Here is a 25213-nt window from a genome sequence, read left to right as displayed (position 1 = left end):
TGTTTTACATTGTCATTTCGGGGCCTTTTATAGCTCACTGTGCGGTATGTGCTTTTCTCATTGTTGAAGGCCGTACTGTGACCTATAGCTGTTAATTTCTGTGTCATTTGGTCTCTTGTGGAGAGTTGTCTCATTGGCAATCATACCACATCTTCTTTTTTATATTTACATCAACAGATATAAACAATTCACCAAAGTCAAGGTGAGACAACAAAACTTAGTTGTAAGATCTCTGAAATTTTTTACACGGTACAAGTTTTTCTAATTGTTGGAGATTGTATGGTGACAGTAACACCTGTAACTGCTTAACCCATTTCTTATGCACTTTGGTTCGATAAACTCACTGAATATCATACCACATCTCCTTATTTTTATATGCATTACAATTTACATGTGCATGTAATTGTAAATAATATTTATATATATATATCAGAACAAACTTCATTGCGTCACTTTTATTTATGCATCCTTTGGCACAATACAAGTTCTAAAATTACACAACATAAAACAACTAAATGTTATTTCAGATGAAAGTTTTGTTTCAGTTCCATTCATAGGATTTATTAGAATTTTGTATGTTTTGACAAGTCCAATAATTAGCTCTATGTGCACGTGTTAATTGGAGACTTTTCTATCCCGTATAAGAGTTTTGGAACTAATTCTATTTCTTTTTTTGAAAAAAGTGAGCAAACAAATCTTGCACATTTAAACCTTTGTCTGCCATCACACTGTCACCTGGATCACATAATTGAACTATTCTACATCTTTCAACTATTTCACAGTCACTGGACAGTGGTACAACCAACATATGCATTAGAGACATAGTTGACTAAACCACCAGGTGTCCAACATACAAGTATTTTCAGTGTTTCTGTTTTTATATGATGAAAAGGTTGCCTGAGCTCTAGGAGCTTTAGGTTTTATCACGGGATATTCTGTGCTGTCAATAATAATCCAAGTTGTAGGAAACTTTAATTCTAAGTTGGATGGCGAAAAATACCTGACTAAACCACTAAATGGCCAAGTGTTAGCCTCACGCCACTGTTTAGACATAAAAACAATCCATGTTTACACAATATTCTTAACACTAGTTTCAATCTAGAATCTAGACAGTTCAAGGTTGGTTGTATAATGCATCAATTTCATCAAAGTCATAAAAAAACTGATTTTCAAATGACACCCTATCAATTTGAAAATATATGTATCTCAAACAATGTGCTGTTGGACCAAGTGTGGTCAAAACAAATAAAAATTTAGTATACAACTCTAAACCGGTATAAAAATGCATGGCGGTGTCACGTGTCTTCATTTCAAAATTCTCTGCTGAAAATAAGGCATTGATGGTGTTTGCGTAATTCCATCTGTGAAGCTCAACATTAGCTCGGCAGTTGGTGGTGGACAGTCATAAATCCTGTCTGCAGTATGAATTACCTCTTCAGGAAAACCAACTTTACAATCAAAACTTTCCTCTAGATTTCTACTACAATATTCATCAAGTTTAGTTCTTTTGTTTTCACAATAAACTTCCCTGATTTTTCTTTTTGCGGACGATTCAGTCTCTTGCTTGGTCCAGGAAAATAGGCTGGGATTGGCAGTAGACTTAAGTCTCTGTATGGTGGGTTTGTGCCCTGAAAAAGGTTATAAAACATTAGTTTTTTGATAATTAAATGAACTTCCATTAGCAATGCATACTTTGTACAGAAGCAAGTTAACTCGTACCATTGTAAACTCGTACCAACGTAAACTCGTACCACTGGGAAGTCGTACCAATCAGAACTCTTACCACTGCAAACTCGTACCATTAAAAATATATTCAAAAATACGAAAGTTTTATGATTTTTTTTTTGGTAAACTAAATAAAATAAAATGCTTCGCTGGGCGCAGCTTGATACGACCGCAGAGGTCGAACCCTGAACAGTTGGGGCAAGTATGGACACAACATTCAAGCTTGATACAGCTCTGAATTTGGATTGTGATTAAATATTTGACACAGCATAGGTTTCTGACACAGAAAGAATTTGGTCTAAGAACTTCAATTTTTTTAATTTACCTATTATGGTCCAATGTCCAAAATCAAAATACATGGTTAGATTCAGCATATCAAATAACCCCATATATTCAATTTTTGTTGAAATCAAACAAAGTTTAATTTTGGACCCCAACTTGGACAAACTTGAAAACTGGGCCCATAATCAAAAATCTAAACACATGTTTAGATTCAGCATATCAAAGTACCCGAAGAATTCAATTTTTGTTAAAATCAAACTAAGTTTAATTTTGGACCCTTTGGACCTTAATGTAGACAAATTTAAAAAACGGGACCCAAAATTAAAAATCTAAAAACACGGTTAGATTTGGCATATCAAAGAACCCCAATAATTCAATTTTTGATGAAATCAAACAAAGTTTAATTTTGGACCCTTTTGACCTCAATATGAACCAATTTGATAGCGGGCCCACAAATAAAAAATCTAAATACATGGTAAGATTCAGCATATCAAAGAACCCCATATATTCAATTTTTGTTGAAATCAAACAAAGTTTAATTTTGGACCCCAATTTGGACCAACTTGAAAACTGGGCCAAAAATCTAAAATCTAAATACATGTTTAGATTCAGCATATCAAAGAACCCCATATATTCAATTTTTGTTGAAATCAAACAAAGTTTAATTTTGGACCCCAACTTGGACCAACTTGAAAACTGGTCCCATAATCAAAAATCTAAACACATGTTTAGATTCAGCATATCAAAGAACCCCAAAAATTCAATTTTTGTTAAAATCAAACTAAGTTTAATTTTGGACCCTTTGGACCTTAATGTAGACAATTTAAAAAACAGGACCCAAAATTAAAAATCTAAATACACGGTTAGATTTGGCATATCAAAGAACCCCAATAATTCAATTTTTGATGAAATCAAACAAAGTTTAATTTTGGACCCTTTTGACCTCAATATGAACCAATTTGATAGCGGGCCCACAAATAAAAAATCTAAATACATGGTAAGATTCAGCATATCAAAGAACCCCATATATTCAATTTTTGTTGAAATCAAACAAAGTTTAATTTTGGACCCCAATTTGGACCAACTTGAAAACTGGGCCAAAAATCTAAAATCTAAATACATGTTTAGATTCAGCATATCAAATAACCCCATATATTCAATTTTTGTTGAAATCAAACAAAGTTTAATTTTGGACCCCAACTTGGACCAACTTGAAAACTGGGCCCATAATCAAAAATCTAAACACATGTTTAGATTCAGCATATCAAAGAACCCTAAGAATTCAATTTTTGTTAAAATCAAACTAAGTTTAATTTTGGACCCTTTGGACCTTAATGTAGACCAATTTAAAAAACGGGACCCAAAATTAAAAATCTAAATACACGGTTAGATTCGGCATATCAAAGAACCCCAATAATTCAATTTTTGATGAAATCAAACAAAGTTAAATTTTGGACCCTTTGGACCTCAATGTGGACCAATTTAAAAACGGGGCCCAAAATCCAAAAACTTAATACACGGTTAGATTCAGCATATTAAAGAACCCCAAGAATTCAAGAATAAAACCCCATTGAAATTGATCAAGAAATAAGCAATTTATACGAAGTATCTTCTTTTGCACAATACTGTGCAATTGAATATTTCTTGCTATTGCGCAATACTGTACAATTGACAATTTCTTGCTATTGCGCAATATTGTGCTATTGGATATTTCTTGCTATTGCGCAATACTGTTAAATTGAAGATTTCTTGCTATTGCGCAATACTGTGCAATTGAAGATTTCTTGCTATTGTGCAATACTGTGCAATTGAAAATTTCTTGCTATTGCACAATACTTATTATATAATAATTTACACATCCTGTTTGGTGTGTATCTCCTACCATATCATTATTATTTGCTTTTAAATATAAATCAGAAATAACCAACTTAAAATGGAAAATTTAAAAAAAAAAAAAAAGGAAAAAAAGAAAAAAAAAAAAAAAAAATCCCCCCCCAAATTTTTTGAACCCCCTTATGATTCATCACCCCCAAACTCAATCCCAGCCTTCCCTTTGTGGTATGGTACCTTGCAGTACAATTTCAGAGAGATCCATACACTTGAACACAAGTTATTGTCTGGAAACTAGAAAAATGCTTATTTTTGGCCCCTTTTTGGCCCCCAATTCCTAAACGTTTCGGGCAATTGCCCCCAAACTCAATTCCAGCTTTCCCTTTGTGATATGGAACCTTGTAGTACAATTTCAGAAATATCCATACACTTACACACAAGTTATTGTCATGAAACTAGAAAAATGCTTGTTTTTTGCCCCTTTTTTGGCCCCTAATTCCTAAAATTTTGAGGCAATTACCCCCAAAATCAATTACAGCCTTCCCTTTGTGATATGGAACCTTGTGGTACAATGTCAGAGAGATCCATACACTTACACACAAGTTATTGTCTGAAAGTTACAAAAATGCTTATTTTTGGCCCCTTTTTGGCCCCTAATTCCTTAACTGTTGGTACCATAACCCCCAAAATCAATCCCAACCTTCCTTTCGTGGTATTGAACCTTATGGTGAAATTTCATGGAGATCCATTCACTTAAACTAAAGTTAGAGTGCGAAAACCAATGTGTCTTCGGACGACGCCGGACGACGACGCCAACGCCAACGTCATACCAATATACGACCAAAAAATTTTTAATTTTTGCGGTCGTATAAAAAGTTGAATTACTTGAATTTTATACTAGATTTTAATGAAAACTTAGACAAAAATACGAATGTTTTATGATTATTTTTTTTTTTAAGCTTTATACAAAAAATTAAAATATCTTTGAAATTTATACCAGATTTTAATGAAAACTTAGACAAAAATACAAATGTAATTTCTTAATTACCATGCTAATAAATATATTAAATTCCTTTGATTGTGTGATTATTGGTTGATTATTAACTAATCAACTTGTTTTTTTTTATCTTTTACTAATCAACTTGTATAATCATATAAGCATGGTCATATTCTGCTGAAATGTGCTGAATATTGCATAAAAATAAATTTCAAACTTTCTAACTGTTGGTCATAAACAATTTTAAACCTTTAAAACACAATCAATAAATTCTTTCATTAAATAAAATTCCTTTTAGAAATAATAGAAAAATACCCAAATCTATTCAATGTTACTGATTTGGAATGATTAAAAACTAAATCAAATAGTTGTCAGTAAAAGTTTAAAAAAGAGTCTATTCAAGGGAGACAACAAAGCCAATCTGCCACGGTTTTCTCTATCCAATTAGACAAGGAAAATTAGCTACAAATTGGTTATTGTAATTTCAAATTATATACATTTTACAGACTTAAGAGGTATTGAGTAAAATTAAAGTATATATTCATCATTAAACACCATTTGAATGCATTTAAATAAGTTGGTACGAGTTTACAATGGTATGAATTTACCGTGGTACGAGTTAGCAGTGGTACGAGTTTGCATTGGAACGAGTTTTTGTTTAGTGGTACGAGTTGACATTGGTACGAGATAACTATAATTCCTTTGTACTCGTAACCTGGCAAAATATTAACTAGATTTATTCATTACAATCTGGATAAAACTATGTTAGCCTGATTCAATGTACATCAAAATGTATGTTATGTAAATCCAAAGGACAAACAATGAGAGACGTATGCAACAAACATACATTGTTTGTACCTAAATAACTATAATATAGATGAGAGCATGTCACTGTTTTGTTCCTGTTAACATTGTCATTGATATTTTTCAAGAAAGTCTATGAGGCATAGCTTATGCATTCCTGTCATTACTACATAAGCATAATTACTGCTAAAATAATTCTCAGTATGATATACCTCTTGTAAGAAATCATTATAATTGTAGCAAGCACCAAAAAATCTCAAACAGATCACATTGAATCGTAATCCAAAAAATTATGACGTCTTGAATTAACCACCCCCTTTTATTCTAAAACGATAATTGCGGTTGTAAACTGACTTTGGTTTATTTGCATGGCGATTACATATATAACTATATATTTCACAAAGAAAATAGAGTTTTACCATGAATAGTTTCCTGCACGTAGTCTTTTTCAGTAAAACGTGCCTTGCAAACAACAGCTGATTGAGATGGACTCCACGATATCATCGTGTTCTCGTCCAATCTGCGTATGGGCAATGGCGTTGTTCCAACTTTTCCTTCTTTTTAAGTCATTTGGAAATGCATGTCCTCCTCTTAAATTACATCCAGGTACACAACAACAAGTACTTGGCATCGTTAATTAAAAATATAACTGAAATAGTTGCACTGTGCAGAAACCGGAAGTTGAGGAACAGGATCCGCTACCACGGCGCCACCTATTCAGGAACGATAATTTGCTACTTTATATAACTGCGAAATAACAATAACGTTAGACGGGTTCACGTGCATAAACAGAAATGCGCTTTAAATTGTATAATATAATTCATGTTCAGTCGACCTTTAATTATTATATCAACGACTGAAATGATTTATAAACATCTAGATTGCAGATAGCACTCGAAATTAACCCGAGCTCTTTCCCACGGAATTCAAATAATTCTAGTTTGTCAATCGGTTGACTGCTTATAATGCAAAATACTTATAAATCAAAAGTTTTTAAAACTAACAAAACACAATGATCGTTTCTCTATTTCCCAATGTAAATGAAATGAGACAAAAAACATTTTATACCACAATAAGAAGAGGAGAGAATCAACATTTTCCGGATCTACTTGGAGCTAAATGACCCCCCACGTAGATAAGTTGGATATCGCGGAAAGAAATATTAACACGGCAACTAGAAAGGCATTAAAGCACTGCCTTTAAAAAACCATAATATTTTTATGTCTTTTCTCTTGTATATCAGATATGAAACTAAATGATCTATGGACAATCTTGAGTGTAATCTACTAAAGGACCTTAAATAAATTCAAAATGAGGTTAATTCATGCCTGACTGTAAAAATATTTAGTGTTATGATACTAAACCAAGATAAACTTTAACCTAGATTGACACAATGAAATCAGGATACAATGTCCTTTCATAAAGTTATTCTAAGGAAACGTGGTATTTAAAAAGTGAAAAGGTGTTTAACACACAAAAGGGTAATTTTCTGTTAATTGAGATAAATAATAAAGTTGTTCAAATAATAATTGCTAAAAATATGTTTATTTAAAACACTAAATAAAACTTTCTCCAATAAGGAATTTGTATATGGATATATCGAAATGATTGATGTGCATGTACAACTCTTTAAAATCAACAAAATATAAAAAAATTCAAATGAAAGCATGGCAAAGAACTATATAGCTACATCTGAGCTGATAAAACAGTCCAGGTTATAGTGAAAATTTACCTTTGAAAAAGGTAAGAATCAACAAAAAGTATATAAAAAACATTAAAATGTTGGGTAATCATCTAGGAGAAACAACCCAAAAAGACATCTAGAAAGCAACACACAATCTTCAACAAGAGACAAGTGTACATACGTATTTCAAAGTCAAGTCTAGAAAAGTTGTGAATCAATTTTACAACAAATACCAGACATAAACATCCCCAGGTAGAACTAGTATTGGAAAAACTATAATGTTCCTTTTATTTCAATTAGTGGAATAACAAAGCTTATGTATAATAAAGCTTGAAATATCAGAATATTAGCAGTGAAAAAAATCAAATATTTATTTATATTGATCAATTAGATGTTAATTTTAATGTTGCATATGTAAAAGGTTGTACCTAATAAAAATAATACAAAAATCATAATTAATAACAACTGATTTTTTTATATTCTATATCACTATAATAATATTTTCTTGTAAAGTAAATATAAATTTGAACAGGTGAGAATACATTTCCTCATAATTAATGCCCCACATGCACACTCACATGTTGTTATTCTATTTATCTAAACATGAAGTCCCAATTAACTGTTCCCAGTCTAACCTCCTATTTGAAGTACCAATAATAGAACCATTAAACAAACCAATAAATTGAATAAATTTACATAAGTGAACACTTCAGCAGGAAAGCAGTTTACACTGACAGTATCACAAACATTTACAGATTTAAAGGTGAAAAGTGACTTGTAATAAATTGACAAATATACAATGTTTAAGATCTAGACAAGTTTACCAATATACATAGAATAACTATACATTGTCTCAAGATATAAGTTTGATTTGTATAAGGCTTAATAACAGGTAGAATGTAAGGTTTTGCATAACATATCTGTCCTGTTTCAAGCCGATTGTATTACAAGACATTATGTATTAGATACACCTTGAGGACGTTAGCCCGAATAGGTGTATCTTATTTACACAAAGATATTAGTTTCAATGCACAATGATAGTTTTCAATAATTTAGGAGGGGGTCTTTCAGCGATTTGACCATATGTTATTGAAAAGCATAATAAATGCAGGGTATCCAATTTTTTTACATCATCTTGGAGTAAGTATGGTTATTCTCTGTATACTGCAACTACTGTAAATACAGAAATTATTTTGTGCATTTATTATTGCAATTTTTGAAGAAAAGACAAAAATGTGAGATTTATTATTGTGATTTAAGGAACACCTGTATACATAGACTGTATTGGGCATCATATTGCGAGTTCTTATTATAATGTGATACTCACCCAGTCGTATTATTCGCATTAATAAAAACCTTGCAATAATTTCTGAATTCGCTGTATTAAAACTGCTCCAAATGATTATTTTTTTGTGTAAAATCCACAAATTATGAACTACAGCTTCATAATTCTACAATTTTGTATTCTTTTATGATGTCATAAATAAAACTCTACAGAAACACATTATCAATGTCACAAATCAGGCTTTATACGGTCAGTGTAGGCAAATAACTCAGTTGCAGTATAAAGCTGTTTATACAATCACTTCAACTGCAATACCTATGATTTTGGCCGCCACCCCCTTTCCCCACCACCAAAAGAAAGGTCAAATAATTTTGTATATATAAATATGAGGATGAATGGTTTATAGAGAATAAAATGGCATCAGTCTTTCTATTTGGTTTTCCTTCAAATCCAATAAGCACAAATAAAATATTAGGCAGAAATGACTGAAGACCTGTGGTAAATTTCACCATATTATAAAATTGATATTCTCTGATATACAAATATGCAATATCAAAGTCTCAATATGACATATTATTTAAAACATGTGAGTCTTCCAAGGAAGATGTGTGTCACCTCCTCTCATTGGTGGTATGAGTAACCCAATCAAAGCACAGAAGCACTGGAAAGGCATCTACTCAATGTCTACAAAATGTTTTTGCTAATTATGTGATCAAAATATTTATCCTGCTTTGTACTAGACCAACACACTGAGCCACATTTTTAACAGGTTAGTTCACAAGGTCAATCCACAGGAAGACACCCAATCCATACATATCATTCATACTCTGCGACTACCAGTCTTTAGGCTCTTCGTTTTTACTCCTTTGCGTCGAGTGCTTAGCGGAAAAGCAGCATATACCAAATTTCAAATCTTTGGTTTCACCTGACTGGGGATCAAACCAACCACCTCTCTCACTCGAGGTGAACTGATACCATGAGACCACTGAGGCAGTTTCTGTGATGGTAGAAAGTTGTTTTGAAGGAGACTGGACTTACAAAGTGTGACAGACAACAGAATAGATCCCTATGTGTTGCTGTCAGGTGACACAATAATATTTATCATCCTTTATTTCAATGCCAATTTTCTAATACTTCGAACTACCATAATTTTTATACATTTTAAAATTTTCTATAATTTGTATATTACATATTCATTTCTTCTAGATGGTTACATATTCTTTTTTCCAAAAGTATTACAGCTTATAGATAACAAACAGTACAATAAATTTTATAGTAGGTATTACAAAGTAAATTGTAGAAACTTATTAATACAATTTTTACAATTTTGGAGCATGATGCACATTAAAAATAAAAATGCTTCAAGCATTGTATAAATACTTTCCAATATTCTTATTTCTTTCATACAGCGAACAGATAACAATTGTATAAGTTTAAATGCTAATGTCTTCTCCAGAAATAAGGTTTAATATAATTTATATGATTTCTTTATAAATTATACTTAATACATTCCAAAATAAAATGGTAATTACCCTCTACAGAATTACAGTTACACATATTACATATTCTAGCATTTCTGTTAATATTTAAAATCCTTTCAGTTTTAATGTTCAAGTTATGTGCTTGTAAACGATACTTGCTAACTGATGGTTTGTATCTACAATTAACAGGGTCTACTGAGATAAAATATAAACCATGACTGTCAAACATGTATATGATAAACTGATATTAAAGAGATTCCTAAAATAACATTGCTTTAGTTATAAAGCTTACTATCCTGTAATTCAATTCTAATATGAATTCTTTTTTATAATCAAAATTGTTATTGGTAAAATGAAAGTAAGATGTGTAACTAGAGGATCTAAAGAGCCTGTATCGCTCACCTTGGTCTATGTGCATATTCAACAAAGGACACTCTCCAACATTGTGTACGAGAATAGAATTCATGACAAAAATCTCTATTTTGTTAATCTTGTATTGCTGATCATTTAGTCTGTATCGTTTCTCTCTATCTTCTTTACTTTTTGCTCAAAACACAAAAGAGGGAAAAAAAAAAATCCTCATTTAAGGGCAATCACTCCTATAAAAAGTGACAGTCTACTAACTATATCTACTAAATTTCACTTGTTAGTAGATCTTGTCTTGTTGATCATTCTTGTGATTTAAAGTGTCTATTTATCTATTATCATTTTTTCCTATAAAGCAAAACGCCAAAAAAATGGTAAAAATCTTCATTAAAGTGCAATAACTCCAATAAGGAGTCGTCAGAAAATTTTCTCTAAAGAGTCTTAATTGTAGATCTTGTCTTGCTGATCATTTTTGCATATTTTAGTTTCCATCTATCTATTATATTTTTTAAGATATAAGACAAAACATGCAAAAAATTGGTAAAAATCGTCATTAAAGGGCAATAACTCTAATAAAGAGTCGACTGAAGATTTCGACAATGCAGACTTATTTATAGTACTTGTCTTGCTGGTCATTTTTGCACTTAAAAGTTTCTCTCTATCTATTATAGTTTTCAAGATAATAGGCAAAAATTAAAAAAAATGGTAAAATTTGTCATTTAAGGGCAATAACTCCTATAAGAAGTCATCTGACAGTTTTGACACATCTGAAGAATTGCTAGAGCACAGCATTCTGAACATTTATACACCTGTCAGATTTTCTCTATTTATAACGATTTTCAAAATAATAGACAAAACTTGCATTTTACCCATATGTTCTACTTTTAGCCATGTCTGCCATCTTGGTTGGCAGGCGGGGTCAACGGACATATTATTTTAACTAGAGCCCCAATGATGATTGTGGTCAAGTTTGGATTAATTTGGCCCAGTAGTTTCAGAGGAGATGATTTTTGTAAAAGTTAAAGACGACGGACGCCAAGTGATGAGAAAAGCACACTTGGCCCTTCGGGCCAGGTGTACTAAAAATAAAATCAATGGTACAGGACACCTTGGTTATAATTACCAATCTTTCATTGTCACTCAATATAAAATTATATAATAACATATTATCATAACAATTAAATAGCAATGTTAAAATCATCCCCCCAAAAAACTATCCCATTTCTTTGTGTTCTTAGAATTGATATTAGCCTGGAACATATATATTTTTGTTACTTTTCTGCATATTTTCTGAGGAAACATCCATCTGTGTCTAAAAGGCTAAATTCAGAATGTTTTACCAAAAAATTAAGTTAATTTCCAACGGATTGTCAAAAAGGAACTTGAGATAAATTCAAAGAATGGCTAAATAACCGTTTAAGTGTTCATATCTTGTGAAAATATAGATTGTTACAACTTTCTGCTTATATTAAATTGGTCAACTATAATGCTCACTTTGCTATATGCAGTCTTGCATCCAAATGTGAATAAAATGCTCCGCAGGGCGCAGCTTGATACGACCGCAGAGGTCGAACCCTGAACAGTTGGGGCAAGTATGGACACAACATTCAAGCTTGATACAGCTTTGCATTTGGATTGTGATTAAATATTTGACACAGCATAGGTTTCTGACACAGAATGAATGTGGTCTAAGAACTTAAAAATTTTAAATTGGACATTCACCTATTATGGTCCAATATCCAAATCTAAATACATGGTTAGATTCAGCATATCAAAGAACCCCAAGAATTCAATTTTTGATGAAATCAAACAAAGTTTAATTTTGGACCCTTTTGACCTCAATGTGGACAAAGTTGATAACGGGGCCCAAAAATCAAAAATCTAAATACATGGTTAGATTCAGCATATCAAAGAACCCCATATAATCAATTTTTGTTGAAATCAAACAAAGTTTAATTTTGGACCCCGATTTGGACCAACTTGAAAACTGGGCCCATAATCAAAAACCTAAATACATGTTTAGATTCAGCATATCAAAGAACCCTAAGAATTCAATTTTTGTTATAATCAAACTAAGTTTAATTTTGGACCCTTTGGACCTTAATGTAGACCAATTTGAAAACGGAACCAAAAATTAAGAATCTAAATACACGGTTAGATTCGGCATATCAAAGAACCCCAATAATTCAATTTTTGATGAAATCAAACAAAAAAAAAGTTTAATTTTGGACCCTTTGGACCTCAATGTGGACCAATTTAAAAATGGGGCCCAAAATCCAAAAACTAAATACACGGTTAGATTCAGCATATTAAAGAACCCCAAGAATTCAAGAATAAAACCCCATTGAAATAGGTCAAGAAATAAGCAATTTATACATAGTATCTTCTTTTGCACAATACTGTGCAATTAAATATTTCTTGCTATTGCGCAATACTGTACAATTGACAATTTCTTGCTATTGCGCAATATTGTGCTATTGGATATTTCTTGCTATTGCGCAATACTTTGCAATTGATTGATTGATTTTTGGTGTTTAACGCCACTTTTAAGCACCGCTTTTGGGCTATTTCGTGGCGGCCAGTTTTTATTGGTGGAGGAAGCCGGAGTGCCCGGAGAAAACCACGACCTTCGATAGGAAAACTGACAATCCTAGTCAATTAAGATTGGAGTCGAGTGCACCCGCACGAGCGAGGTTCGAACTCACAACCTCAGTGTTGACTGGCTAGAGATTACAGTAGTAACTATTTAGACCACTCGGCCACCGAGGCCCCCCTGTGCAATTGAAGATTTCTTGCTATTGTTCAATACTGTGCAATTGAAAATGTCTTGCTATTGCACAATACTTATCATATAATAATTTACACATCCTGTTTGGTGTGTATCTCCTACCATATCATTATTATTTGCTTTTAAATATAAATCAGAAATAACCAACTTAAAATGGAAAATTTTAAAAGAAAAAAAAAGGAAAAAAAGAAAAAAAAGGAAAGAAAAAAAATCCCCCTCCCCCTAATTTTTTGAACCCCCTTATGATTCATCACCCCGAAACTCAATCCAAGCCTTCCCTTTGTGGTATGGTACCTTGCAGTACAATTTCAGAGAGATCCATACACTTGAACACAAGTTATTGTCTGGAAACTAGAAAAATGCTTATTTTTGGCCCCTTTTTGGCCCCCAATTCCTAAACGTTTCGGCAATTACCCCCAAACTCAATTCCAGCTTTCCCTTTGTGATATGGAACCTTGTAGTACAATTTCAGAAAGATCCATACACTTACACACAAGTTATTGTCATGAAACTAGAAAAATGCTTGTTTTTTGCCCCTTTTTTGGCCCCTTATTCCTTAAATTTTGAGGCAATTACCCCCAAAATCATTCCCGGCATTCCTTTTGTGATATGGAACCTTGTGGTACAATGTCAGAGAGATCCATACACTAACACACAAGTTATGTCTGGAAGTTACAAAAATGCTTATTTTTGGCCCCTAATTCCTTTACTGTTGGTACCATAACCCCCAAAATCAATCCCAACCTTCCTTTTGTGGTATTGAACCTTGTGTTAAAATTTCATAGAGATCCATTCACTTAAACTAAAGTTAGAGTGCGAAAACCAATGTGTCTTCGGACGACGCTGGAAGACGCCGACGACGCCAACGTCATACTAATATACGACCACAAAAATTTTTTTGCGGTCGTATAAAAAGCAGGTGAGATACATGATGAAGATGTTGTAGATTGTATAATGTAAGTAAAGGAAGATAATTTAATTTCCCCTAAAAAAATTGGAAAAAAAATCCCCCCCCCCCCCCCAAACTTTTTGAAAGCCTCCTTGGAGCAATAACCCCATTACTCAATCCCAGCCTTTCCTTTGTAGTATGGAACCTTGTAGTACAATTTAGAGAGATCCATACACTTACACACAAGTTATTGTCTGGAAACTGTTTTTGGCCCCTTTTTGGCCCTTAATTCCTAAACTGTTGGCCCCATAACCCCTTAGATGAATCCCAACCTTCTACTTGTGGTATTAAACATTGTGGTACAATTTCAGAGCAATTGAAATACTTATACACAAGTTATTATCCTGAAACTAGAAAAATGCTTGTTTTGGGCCCCTTTTCGGCCCTTAATTCCTAAACGGTTGGGACCATCATCCCCAAAATCAATCCCAACCTTCCTTTTGTGGTATTGAACCTTCTTAATTTCATAGAGATCCATTCACTTAAACTAAAGTTAGAGTGCGAAAACCAATGTGTCTTCGGACGACGCTGGAAGACGCCGACGACGCCAACGTCATACTAATATACGACCACAAAAATTTTTTTGCGGTCGTATAAAAAGCAGGTGAGATACATGATGAAGATGTTGTAGATTGTATAATGTAAGTAAAGGAAGATAATTTATTCATTCATTCTATTTTCAAATATATTCATTTTTGCAATCAACACAAAAATAATGTAAAGAGTACATCTGTATTCTCCAATTTATACTGTACTTACATTTTTGACTTCACAATTTACAGGGGCTGATATGTTGTCATTCAGAACATGAAGCGTGGGTTCACTACCTCGTCGCACTCTCAACCTTGAACCTGAAAATAAATGTACAATGTATGTAATTTAAAAGTTCAATTACACTTGACTCAATTTTCTATTATTGATTAACCATTTTTTATTGGATGTGAATAAAGGGGGAAGTAAGGTATAACACAGCAACTGAACATTACCAAACAACATAATCAACCAGATAAAGCATCTATTGGAGTTTATAAAGTTTAAATCAGATGCTTCAGTATTATAATTTTTTTTTTCGTTACTGACAATATTTTTGCAAGGACTAATCCATTTACAAGATACATACCAGCTGAGAGATCTTTAGGTGTGACCACTACTGTATCATCTTCATTAACATTGTGATATGTTTTAGGTCTCTCTACAGGTTCTGGACTAGCTGTACCTGTTGATGAGGCACTAGCACCATCTCCATTGTGTGGTTGGTAGTTATTTACTCCCTGCTCCTCATAATCTGCTAGAAGCTATAAATATGAAATGGTAGGTTGCTGTTGTAGAGTTTAATAGTTTCTTTACTAAATGCTATATTAATATTGTTTTAAAATGTTTTACGCCAAATTTCTATATATAGTTATGACAGCCATGTTGGCTAACAGTAAAAGTTCACTCAATACAACATTAATAGAAATGTTTATCCTTACGTTCTATTAATAATAATTGCAGATAAAATGCTTCGCTGAGCGCAGCCTGATACGACCACAGAGGTCAAACCCTGAACAGTTGGGGCAAATTTGGACACAATATTCAAGCTTGATACTGTCTGAATTTGGATTGTGATCAAATTTTTGACATAATATAAGTTTCTGACACAAAATAAATGTGGTCAAAGATCTTTCAAATCTATTGCGCAATACTGTGCAATGGAAGATTTCTTCTTGAAAATTTTTGAAAATTCGAAATGTGAAAAATTTTGAAAAAAAAATATGAATCCCCTAAAAAAATTGGAAAAAAAATCCCCCCCCCCCCAAACTTTTTGAAAGCCTCCTTGGAGCAATAACCCCATTACTCAATCCCAGCCTTTCCTTTGTAGTATGGAACCTTGTAGTACAATTTAGAGAGATCCATACACTTACACACAAGTTATTGTCTGGAAACTGTTTTTGGCCCCTTTTTGGCCCTTAATTCCTAAACTGTTGGCCCCATAACCCCTTAGATGAATCCCAACCTTCTACTTGTGGTATTAAACATTGTGGTACAATTTCAGAGCAATTGAAATACTTATACACAAGTTATTATCCTGAAACTAGAAAAATGCTTGTTTTGGGCCCCTTTTCGGCCCTTAATTCCTAAACGGTTGGGACCATCATCCCCAAAATCAATCCCAACCTTCCTTTTGTGGTATTGAACCTTCTTAAAAAATTTCATAGAGATCCATTCACTTAAACTAAAGTTATTGTCCGGAAACCAATGTGTCTTCGGACGACGACGCAGACAACGACGACGATATCATACCATTATATGATCCCAAAATTTTTTTGTAGTCGTATAAAAAATGGCAATAAATACCAAATGAACTCTAGATGTTCGTTTTACTTTTTGTGTGTGTGTTGTTTGGTGGTTGCACAATTGATACAAATGCCACATCTTTTATTCTGAGAAGTTGAGTAGCTGAAAGTCTTGTTCAAGTTAACCTATGTTGAACTTAATTATGACCATTAAAACAATAGCAAAGTAATCTTTCTATTGAAGACAATTTCTTTTGGCCTATCTATTGAAGACGGTTTTTTGGGTTCTGTAATGGAGACATGAGTTTCAAAGAGATGACTTGGCAGCTGAAGATAGAAAACAAACTTACACATAACTACAATACTGCTCACAAAAAATATGAACAGTGTTCTCAAAAACTAGGTCCTGACCACAAAAAAAAACAATAAGGTCAGCCAATTTTGAGTGTAGAGGTTGTCTAGTTATGGAACTTAAAATTTGTGTGGTGGCTTTATTCTTTTATTTTTGCTGTCTGAAATTAAGTATAGGACCTGATTACAATGTATATCAGAACACTGTATTTGATATGGAACCATATAATTACCGTATCATTGTGCAAATTGGCCTTATCTAATAATTTATACCTACATGTATGGGAAAGATTGATAGAAAAATAAAATTTGCAAATACAGGACATCCAAATTTTCACTTGGACCACCAGTTGTATTCTTGATGGTCTAAATGACCACCAGGCTAAAAAAGATTTTGAGAAATCTGTATGAAAGGGGAGATAATTACCTGTTCTTTGTCATCAACCACATCAACAAGTAAATCATCAGGGTCTAGTATTCCACCATCAGTTGTTCTTAGGTTGTTTACTGACACCCAATAATCAGCAGACTACAATATAATGCATCCAAATTAATATTTTTATTAGGTTTCCACAAAATGGTTATTATGCATTTATTACATTGACTGCAATGAAATGCCATGATTTTCCAGTCTAATAAAAACCGATAATTTCACATGTGAAATAAATCTGATAATTTTACTCCTCTGATGTTATACATTAATGGGTGTTGTCAAGATTGTCGATGACCCTGCATCAAAAGGAAATTGGGAACACTGATAATTAGCTCATGCACTACACATTCATGAATAAATGTGTTGTTCTGTCAATTGTTGAATATTTTTTCTATATTTAAATTCTTCGATTAGTTATTCTCTACTTAAGGTTTCAAACATGCATGAAATATTTGCCACTGGATGTAAGGCAAACAACAATCAATCAATATTATTCATTTACTTGCATGTATACATTTGTACATTGTACAGTTTGTATAAAGTTAGAAACAGAATACTGCAGTATTCTTTACAAGTGTACAAATAAAGCATTGAAATGACTGCAAATTTAATTACCATGTAGACATACATGTATGTACATATAAAATATAATGGGGTCTCAAGTTATCATTATATATTATTATATGTAAACATAAACAAATAAATGATAATCATGTAACAGGTTACTCAACTGAACCTCTTAATTTTTTGCTGCTAAAATAAAACCAAATATCTGGTTCATTTTGGGCTTTTAAAATAAGATCCTTTTTATATACATGTTGCAACATTCATCAACAAATTTCAATAAGAATTTTAAAGCCATAGACCATGTTCTGCCATTTCTATATATTTTACCTGATTTAAAGTTTAATATATTTACCAAGCAATTAATTAAAAACAAAATAACATATACATGTACATGCTGAAATACCAACTTTATTTTTTTGAGATTTCTATTTAATTCCATACAATTTGTATTTATAATAAAATTCCATGATTCAACTCAGATAAAAGGTGTTTGGAACATTAACGTAAAATTTGAGTAACTGATTCCATCCAACCTTTTCCGTTTTCTTCCTTAAAAAAATATTTCTCATTGCCATATCTTAATCAAATATAAAGCATACATGTATATTTTCTTTTTGCACAAATGTAGCTACTACAATTAAATATTGACTTACCATTTTAATACCCACATGATCAGTTCTGTTTTGACTATTAGTAATCAAAGCTCTCCCAGGTTTGTATTAAAAAGGTCAAATGTTATGTTTTATTTGTCAACATACATGTAGATAACTTTACAGGGTAAAGTACGAAATCATTGTATATGTTTACACTTTATGTACAATGAACAATTCGTTCATACATTTTATTTATATAAACCTAAATTGTAAAGTTTCCATTAGACTACTGGTCATCTGATACCATATAAATTACATATGTAGTATTATTTTTCCTGTCTGTATTTGTAATCTGTTATCTTGATTAAACCAATTTTATAAAGTTAAAATCTCACTTTATATTTACCATACATTCTCCTATGTCTTATTTTACAAACATAAAAAAAAAGACTTTGGTTGACAATTTGAGCTCAAAAACTAGTATAGCCCTGCCAAAATTAAATGTACCAGTCAGAAGTCAAGAAACCTGCCAAAGGTTGTCTTTGCATATAACTTAATGTTTTTGTCCTTGAAAGTTTGAAGTGTTGATGGTAGATCTTTTACAGTCTAACTTAATTTATTCACAATGCTTTAGACTTTGGATCATTAAGAACTAGCTATAACAGGATGTACATGATGCTTTCAATATGTACTCTTTTCTTGTTTTCCTATGTTTAACTTAAGTATTTTAAAACAAATTTTTTTTTACTTATTAAATGAATAGGGAAGGTTTCATGTAAATAAATATACACAAAAAAGAACTTACATGTAAGAATACTAATAAAGTCCTCAAAATTAATGACCCATTTTTAAGTAAAATGCAGGATATATATCAATAATATTATTACATAATTTCAATCAATTCAAAACGGCTTGCATTTATCTACTGTGAAACATAGAGCTACTAACATTTATTACATTATTAAAATTTCAAAAAGGATTTATTACAACAGCTATCCTCTACTAAATACTTTTATAAACACGATGATGATGAATGGCTGTTTATGGTCCAATGGCAAATTCAATTCATATTCTGATATTCAGGAAAGAAACATATTAATGCAATATGAATATCTACCTTGCTTTATACTAGACCAACACTCTGAGCCAGATTTTTAACATGCTAGATCAAAAGGTAACAGTCTGTAGTCACCCTATCCTTACACATTATTGTGACTTGGGGCAGACCAGTCTTTGCTCTTACTCCTTATCAATGCTGCATGTTTGTAGAGAAGCATCAAATACTAATTTTAAAGCCTTTGATTTGACCAGGATGGGCATCGACCTTTCGGAGTCAAACCGATCATATTACCACCAAGAAAGTTTAAGAAAGAAAAGAATATGTTTTATTTCCAATGACCACAAGCTGTATTCTCAACAATTAAATAACAAAAGATGTTTCATAAAGATTCCAACATGTTGATTTGCTGACAACAATCATGTGGTATTTATATTAAATGTCATGTTTTATATCCAAACTAAATGCAAAATTTATGACTACATGTACTCTTTATGATAATGCTACAACAATGCAAAGGATTATTTGAAACAAAACAATGGAAAAAGCTTGATTTAACTTGTATTATCATAGTTTTAGCAATAAATTGATATAATGAGAAGTGTAATGTTTCCTTTTTTGAAGTTTATCAGGGTTTGTAAAAGATTTGCAATTGACAGTGAGCACATTTCTTTTCTGAAGCCCTTCATACAAATTGTACTTGAGTATACCCTATTTCACAAAAAATGTTTTGGGTTTTACCTGAGAGACTGCAGATCCATACTCATAGTCATATGGACATAATTTTAACAAGCACATTTATGACATGATTACATTTCAACAAAGTCAAGTCAATTTTAATAAACACGTATATTTTAGAGTTAATTATTAACCTCACAAACACATTTTATGGTTTTTTACCAAATTTTGTAGTATTCAATTAACCACCATGTATAAGGATACATGATATGCAAGTCAAATCCACATGGAATTAAACAGATAACTAAAATGGATTAATTAATAACATTATAAGGATCATGATGGCCATCCTATTGTCAATGTTTAATGTAGTGTATTCAAATGAATTTAGACAATCAATATTTGAAAATGACAAAGTGTAAACCAATTTCACTTCCTTTATCAGTTATATATCCTTCAGTGCACAACAAATCTAAGACACACCCCTTTCTTAACAACCTCAGGTAAACAGATACTGACCTATTTATAATTCAATAAGATGGGGTAATATTTGAACTATCAGATAAAGGTGTAAATTCTGTTGATAATCTTACATAACTCAAATATCTGGAGTCAACCATCTGAGACAACCTTAAATGCTAGACATTATGATGACAATGTTACAATCTGATAAATCAATTTATTAATATATGATCCATTGTAGAATCCATTGTAGAATAAACTATTTTATATACTTTACCATGATAAGAATTCAAGTTCATTAAAGGTTTATATATTCTTAGTGATTCACCTTTATACAGAGGTGATTTACACTTGTATATCAGTCAAAAGAAAAATTGCTTGCATATTTTTTTATATCTACATGAACATGTATCTATACACTTCTACAAAAATTATCATTTTTCTTGAAGAATTTGGGTACACACACAGAAATGATAGCATTTTGAACTCACTCATTTATTTGATACACTGACCAAATCAGGTCTTTGTAAGCACAAGGTTATAAATCTCACTACAAATATGACAAAAATGTATTTTTACCTTTATTCCATCACATTAAACCAGAAATCAATAGTATTCCAAATTATAATGTTCATTTCATATAAATTGCCCTAAGCCTAAGCTTTGGGCTGAACTATCAGGCCTAGATCAATGGACAAAAAGTAGCAGTATGCAACACCCTTCTTAAAACACTGAAGTAGTCATTCTGAAGGTCAAAAAACTTTAAAAGAATAGAAACAGATTTTTATTTTGCAAATTTTCCAAAAACCCTTTGGAATTCAGAATGTATACTTTACAATGCATCTAACATGTACATTAGTCATCAATAAATTGAACAGAAAAGTAAACTTACATTTTGTATCTTTATAATTCATACATGTCCAACGGCAGTCTGCACCAAAATATTTTCTAACTACTAGTCTGTAGACCAATATTTCAACATTTTTCTTGTGTGACTAAACATAGATTTGCAAACACTTACTAGTCCGAACAAAATTTTACTAGTCGGGGGCATCGGATTAGGGTCTAACGGTGCAGACTGCCATGTTACATGTATATTGAATTTTATTAAATTTCAAATAATAGTTTGATGAAATCTCAACTAAACTAACATGTGCATTTTGTACTTTCTGTTCAAGTGTTGATCACCTACACTGTATATATAGCTACATGTATGTATTATGAGATGGTCATAAATCCCTAACATTTCAGTGAATTCAGCATCCATAGCTTTCAAATGTTTAGGCTTGAGCATTCTTGATGCTAGTAAATACAAAAAAAGATGCACAAAATTTATCAAGGGTTTATTTCACTACATTGGTTTGATTTAATTCATATATGCATATCTAAAATTGACTACATGTACAAAAATATGACTACATCTTGAAAGTAGTAATTGTACTGACCAGTACTTAAATCCTCTGACGATTAATATACATGTATATACATTTACATTTATTTATTTAAAACTGGAAAATGTTCCTATCAAGCATTAATGACTTATAGTTACCTTTGCTGTTGCCTTTTTAAATCTTGTAATGGCCTTTTCTATTAAACTATGCACTGGAATCTCACCATCTCCACAAGGAACAATAACTCTGACTCTATCAAAACAGACTGTCACTTTCATTGGCATACTTCATGAAACCAATTGTAACAGTCTACACATGTCCTATGCATTTCAGACCATTACAATTCTCTACATCCTCAACTATAATCAACCTAAAATATAAAAAAAATGTTATTTACTGTGAAATATTGTAAAAAAATATTAAAAAAATTATAATTGAAGCACATATTTAGATTTATTCACTATTGCTAGGACCGCCATAAAGTTTGATTAGCCAAAGGACATGTATATAATACTACATTGTACATGTAGATATAGACTTATTGATATGCAGAGATAAGTGGCAGATCCAGGATTTTGAAAAAAAGAGCAGTGATTCAACTAAGCATGTGTTACACCTTTCTCTGTAAATGTCCTGAACTTTATAAATGTTAGTTCATTTCTTAAAAAATGTCCTGACAATTTTTTTAAGTATAAAAATTGAAATTGACATTTAGTACTGAAGTCTTATAACTGAATCACTAAAAGAGGCACATGGGTTTAATACATGTGTATTACACTGTGTTTTACCATGCACAATTTATAATTGATACAGCATATATGTCCATGTTGTATGCATTAATCATATTTTCATATTAATACACGTAATTTGTTTCTTCAAAAGGGAGGGGGTCTTATATAAATATGCTACAGCCACTGGAAATGACTAGGAGATACATGTACATTTCCAGAACTCCATTCCTAGTTAGCAATGGTTAGTACAAGTAAAGACAAAATAATGTCTGTTTCCTGCTCATACTGCAAATGAACAGAACCTATCAATACTACATTATTCTTTCTTCACTGGGGGGGTTGGGGAGCGTCTTTTTACCACAGAATACCACAGAACACCAAAAAATTACCACAGAACTTTGATATAATAATACTTCAGACATCATTATCGTGTTATTGTTCATTCTTTTTATATTTTGACATTTATTATTCAAATAAATTCAAATTTTTCTATTTGGCATGTTTAGGGTCAACTCACTAAGGCTACGCCCCCAACTGAGCTAATAATTGGGATCATACTGAAAACCCCTAGCTATTAAAACCATAATATACAAAGATTATTTATATTTGTGACATTTATATTTTAATTACATTTTAATCTTTATTGTAATTTTTGTCTCGCCTTGACAGAGTCAAAAAGCGAGACATAGGTATGCTGTTTCTGGCATCGGCGCCGGTGGCGTCAACAATATATTAGTGATTAAGTTTAGTTCATGGTGTACCACTAGTGGTAGGTCAATGAAATTTGGTATGCAGTTGTATTAGCATTGAGCATTGGCACATCTCATTACCATGGAGATTATTTGGCCCCGCCTCCTCAGTCAAGGTCTATTGACTTTGAAACTTTGCTTAGTTTACATGCATTAGTTTGTGATTTTTTTACTGTAAAGGTTTTACTTTCATATTTCGCAGATTTCTTAATTTAATGTATTAATGTTTTAAAAGAAACAAGCAATATTAGCACTTTCTGTTGATCAGATCAATATTATTTGTTGCGTAATATTCGCTGTTAAAATCGGTCAGATCAACTTTTTTTTGTAGAAAAACATGTTTTATTTATATAAAGTTTTTATTGTAAAACAACATGTTTAATTAACTCGCAGATTTCTTATTTTCATGAAAAAAAATTTTGTAAAACAAGATATTATTTAGTATAATATAATCAAAGCGTATATTGATCAGAGACTGTGAAAACCGTATGGTAATTTTTTTGTGCTAAAAACTATTTTTTTAAATGTTCATTTTAGAATTCATTATTACAATGCATTAGTTTAGGGTTTCCAAATGTTAAAAAATATGCCAAATAACAAAAAAGTTATGATCATTTTTATCTCATCCAGTCAATTGTCATGTCATTGGTGTAACCCGAGTTAAAGAAATAATATAATCCTGAATTATTAGATTTGCTTTTTATAAAGTAATTCTAATGTTCAGTGGTATATATAGTAGTATTGTTGTAATTTGTGTAGTTCTGTGATACATTTTGAGTGTTCTGTGGTATTCTGTGGTGTTCTGTGGTAAAAAGACGCTCCGCTACTGGGGTGATATACATTTTTAGTACATGACTACTGCCATTGATGTATAATATATACATTTGTATGATACCCTCAGGATCTTACTCTTACAATGTACTAGCCCACCCGTAGTAGTTGTACATGTGTACAAGTAATGCACAAGATATTTATACAAAATTAATGTGAAAATAATGTATTTCTGGCTGCAACAGCAACCTTATAAGCACACATAAAATGTATAATGTGTTCTGTGATGCTTTATTTTTATGAGACTACTTTAAACTTGGGTTTTCTTTCGCTACTGTAGTATTTATTATGGTTCTTCAAATTCTGTAATGTCATTTTTTGGCCACACATTGGATAACTGAATTTGAATCTTTAAACGTACCTAATTTTCTGCAGTGATATAATCCAGTGTCAGAAGAATTGAAATGAAACTCCAGGAAATTAAAAGAAGCGGGGGTCGGGTGACATACCCGAGGTAAAATATTTGTAAACACCTGGTAAAACACGATCGTCTGCGCAGATTTTTGACAAAATCCCACACTTTTTATGAAGTTTTCAGTAATCCCATACAAAACTGAATCACTTAGTATAGTTTTACAACAATCTTAATCATTTACACAGCAGAAAACAATCAAGGTAAACTGTTTCAATTAACTTTGATGACACATATCATGTTGAGATATATTTACTTGCCTCGTTTCCGTTTTGGAGTTTCCAAAGGGATGTAACTATTCATTTGTTTTTTGATAGATTGCGAAGCGATCACCTTTGTCGTCTGTCTGGTTGCTGAAATTCGTAGAATGTGCAAAGACCTCACCTTTGTTTTTGTTTTTAATCATTTTTAATTGGGGTGGGGTGGGGTGGGGTTTGCTTATTTTTCCTATTGGTTAATATCATATATGGTGTTCGTTCACCTGTCACTTT

General features: G+C 31.9%; 2 protein-coding genes across 10 annotated transcripts in view; both read right to left on the bottom strand.

Moving 5' to 3' along the window:
* The window catches only part of LOC127730570 (partitioning defective 3 homolog B-like), a 77848-nt gene extending 52862 nt beyond the window's left edge, over positions 1 to 24986 (bottom strand). For 8 of the 9 annotated variants that reach the window (XM_052239012.1, XM_052239015.1, XM_052239014.1 and 5 more), the window contains exons 1-5: positions 24672 to 24986; positions 22158 to 22369; positions 17246 to 17347; positions 15312 to 15486; positions 14951 to 15042 (exon numbers count right to left, since the gene is read on the bottom strand). In XM_052239012.1, the coding sequence (XP_052094972.1) occupies positions 14951 to 15042; positions 15312 to 15486; positions 17246 to 17347; positions 22158 to 22283 (495 nt within the window). In that variant the 5' untranslated portion in view covers positions 22284 to 22369; positions 24672 to 24986. Of the gene's footprint in view, positions 1 to 14950; positions 15043 to 15311; positions 15487 to 17245; positions 17348 to 18471; positions 18515 to 22157; positions 22370 to 24671 lie in introns of those variants that run through there. The other variant, XM_052239016.1, reaches the window with a different exon arrangement.
* LOC127730571 (uncharacterized) lies at positions 800 to 6839 on the bottom strand. Its single transcript, XM_052239021.1, has 2 exons — positions 6058 to 6839; positions 800 to 1628 (listed from the first exon to the last, which is right to left on the bottom strand). Exons 1-2 carry the CDS (start codon positions 6140 to 6142, stop codon positions 1306 to 1308), a joined length of 408 nt encoding a protein of 135 aa, XP_052094981.1. The 5' UTR covers positions 6143 to 6839; the 3' UTR covers positions 800 to 1305.
* Positions 24987 to 25213: the final 227 nt, after the last annotated feature.

This window comes from Mytilus californianus, unplaced genomic scaffold (assembly GCF_021869535.1).
Source record: "Mytilus californianus isolate M0D057914Y unplaced genomic scaffold, xbMytCali1.0.p SCAF_2, whole genome shotgun sequence".
NCBI classification, from domain to species: domain Eukaryota; kingdom Metazoa; phylum Mollusca; class Bivalvia; order Mytilida; family Mytilidae; genus Mytilus; species Mytilus californianus.
Note: the sequence above shows the minus strand (reverse complement) of the source record. Positions and strands in the feature narration are given on the sequence as shown.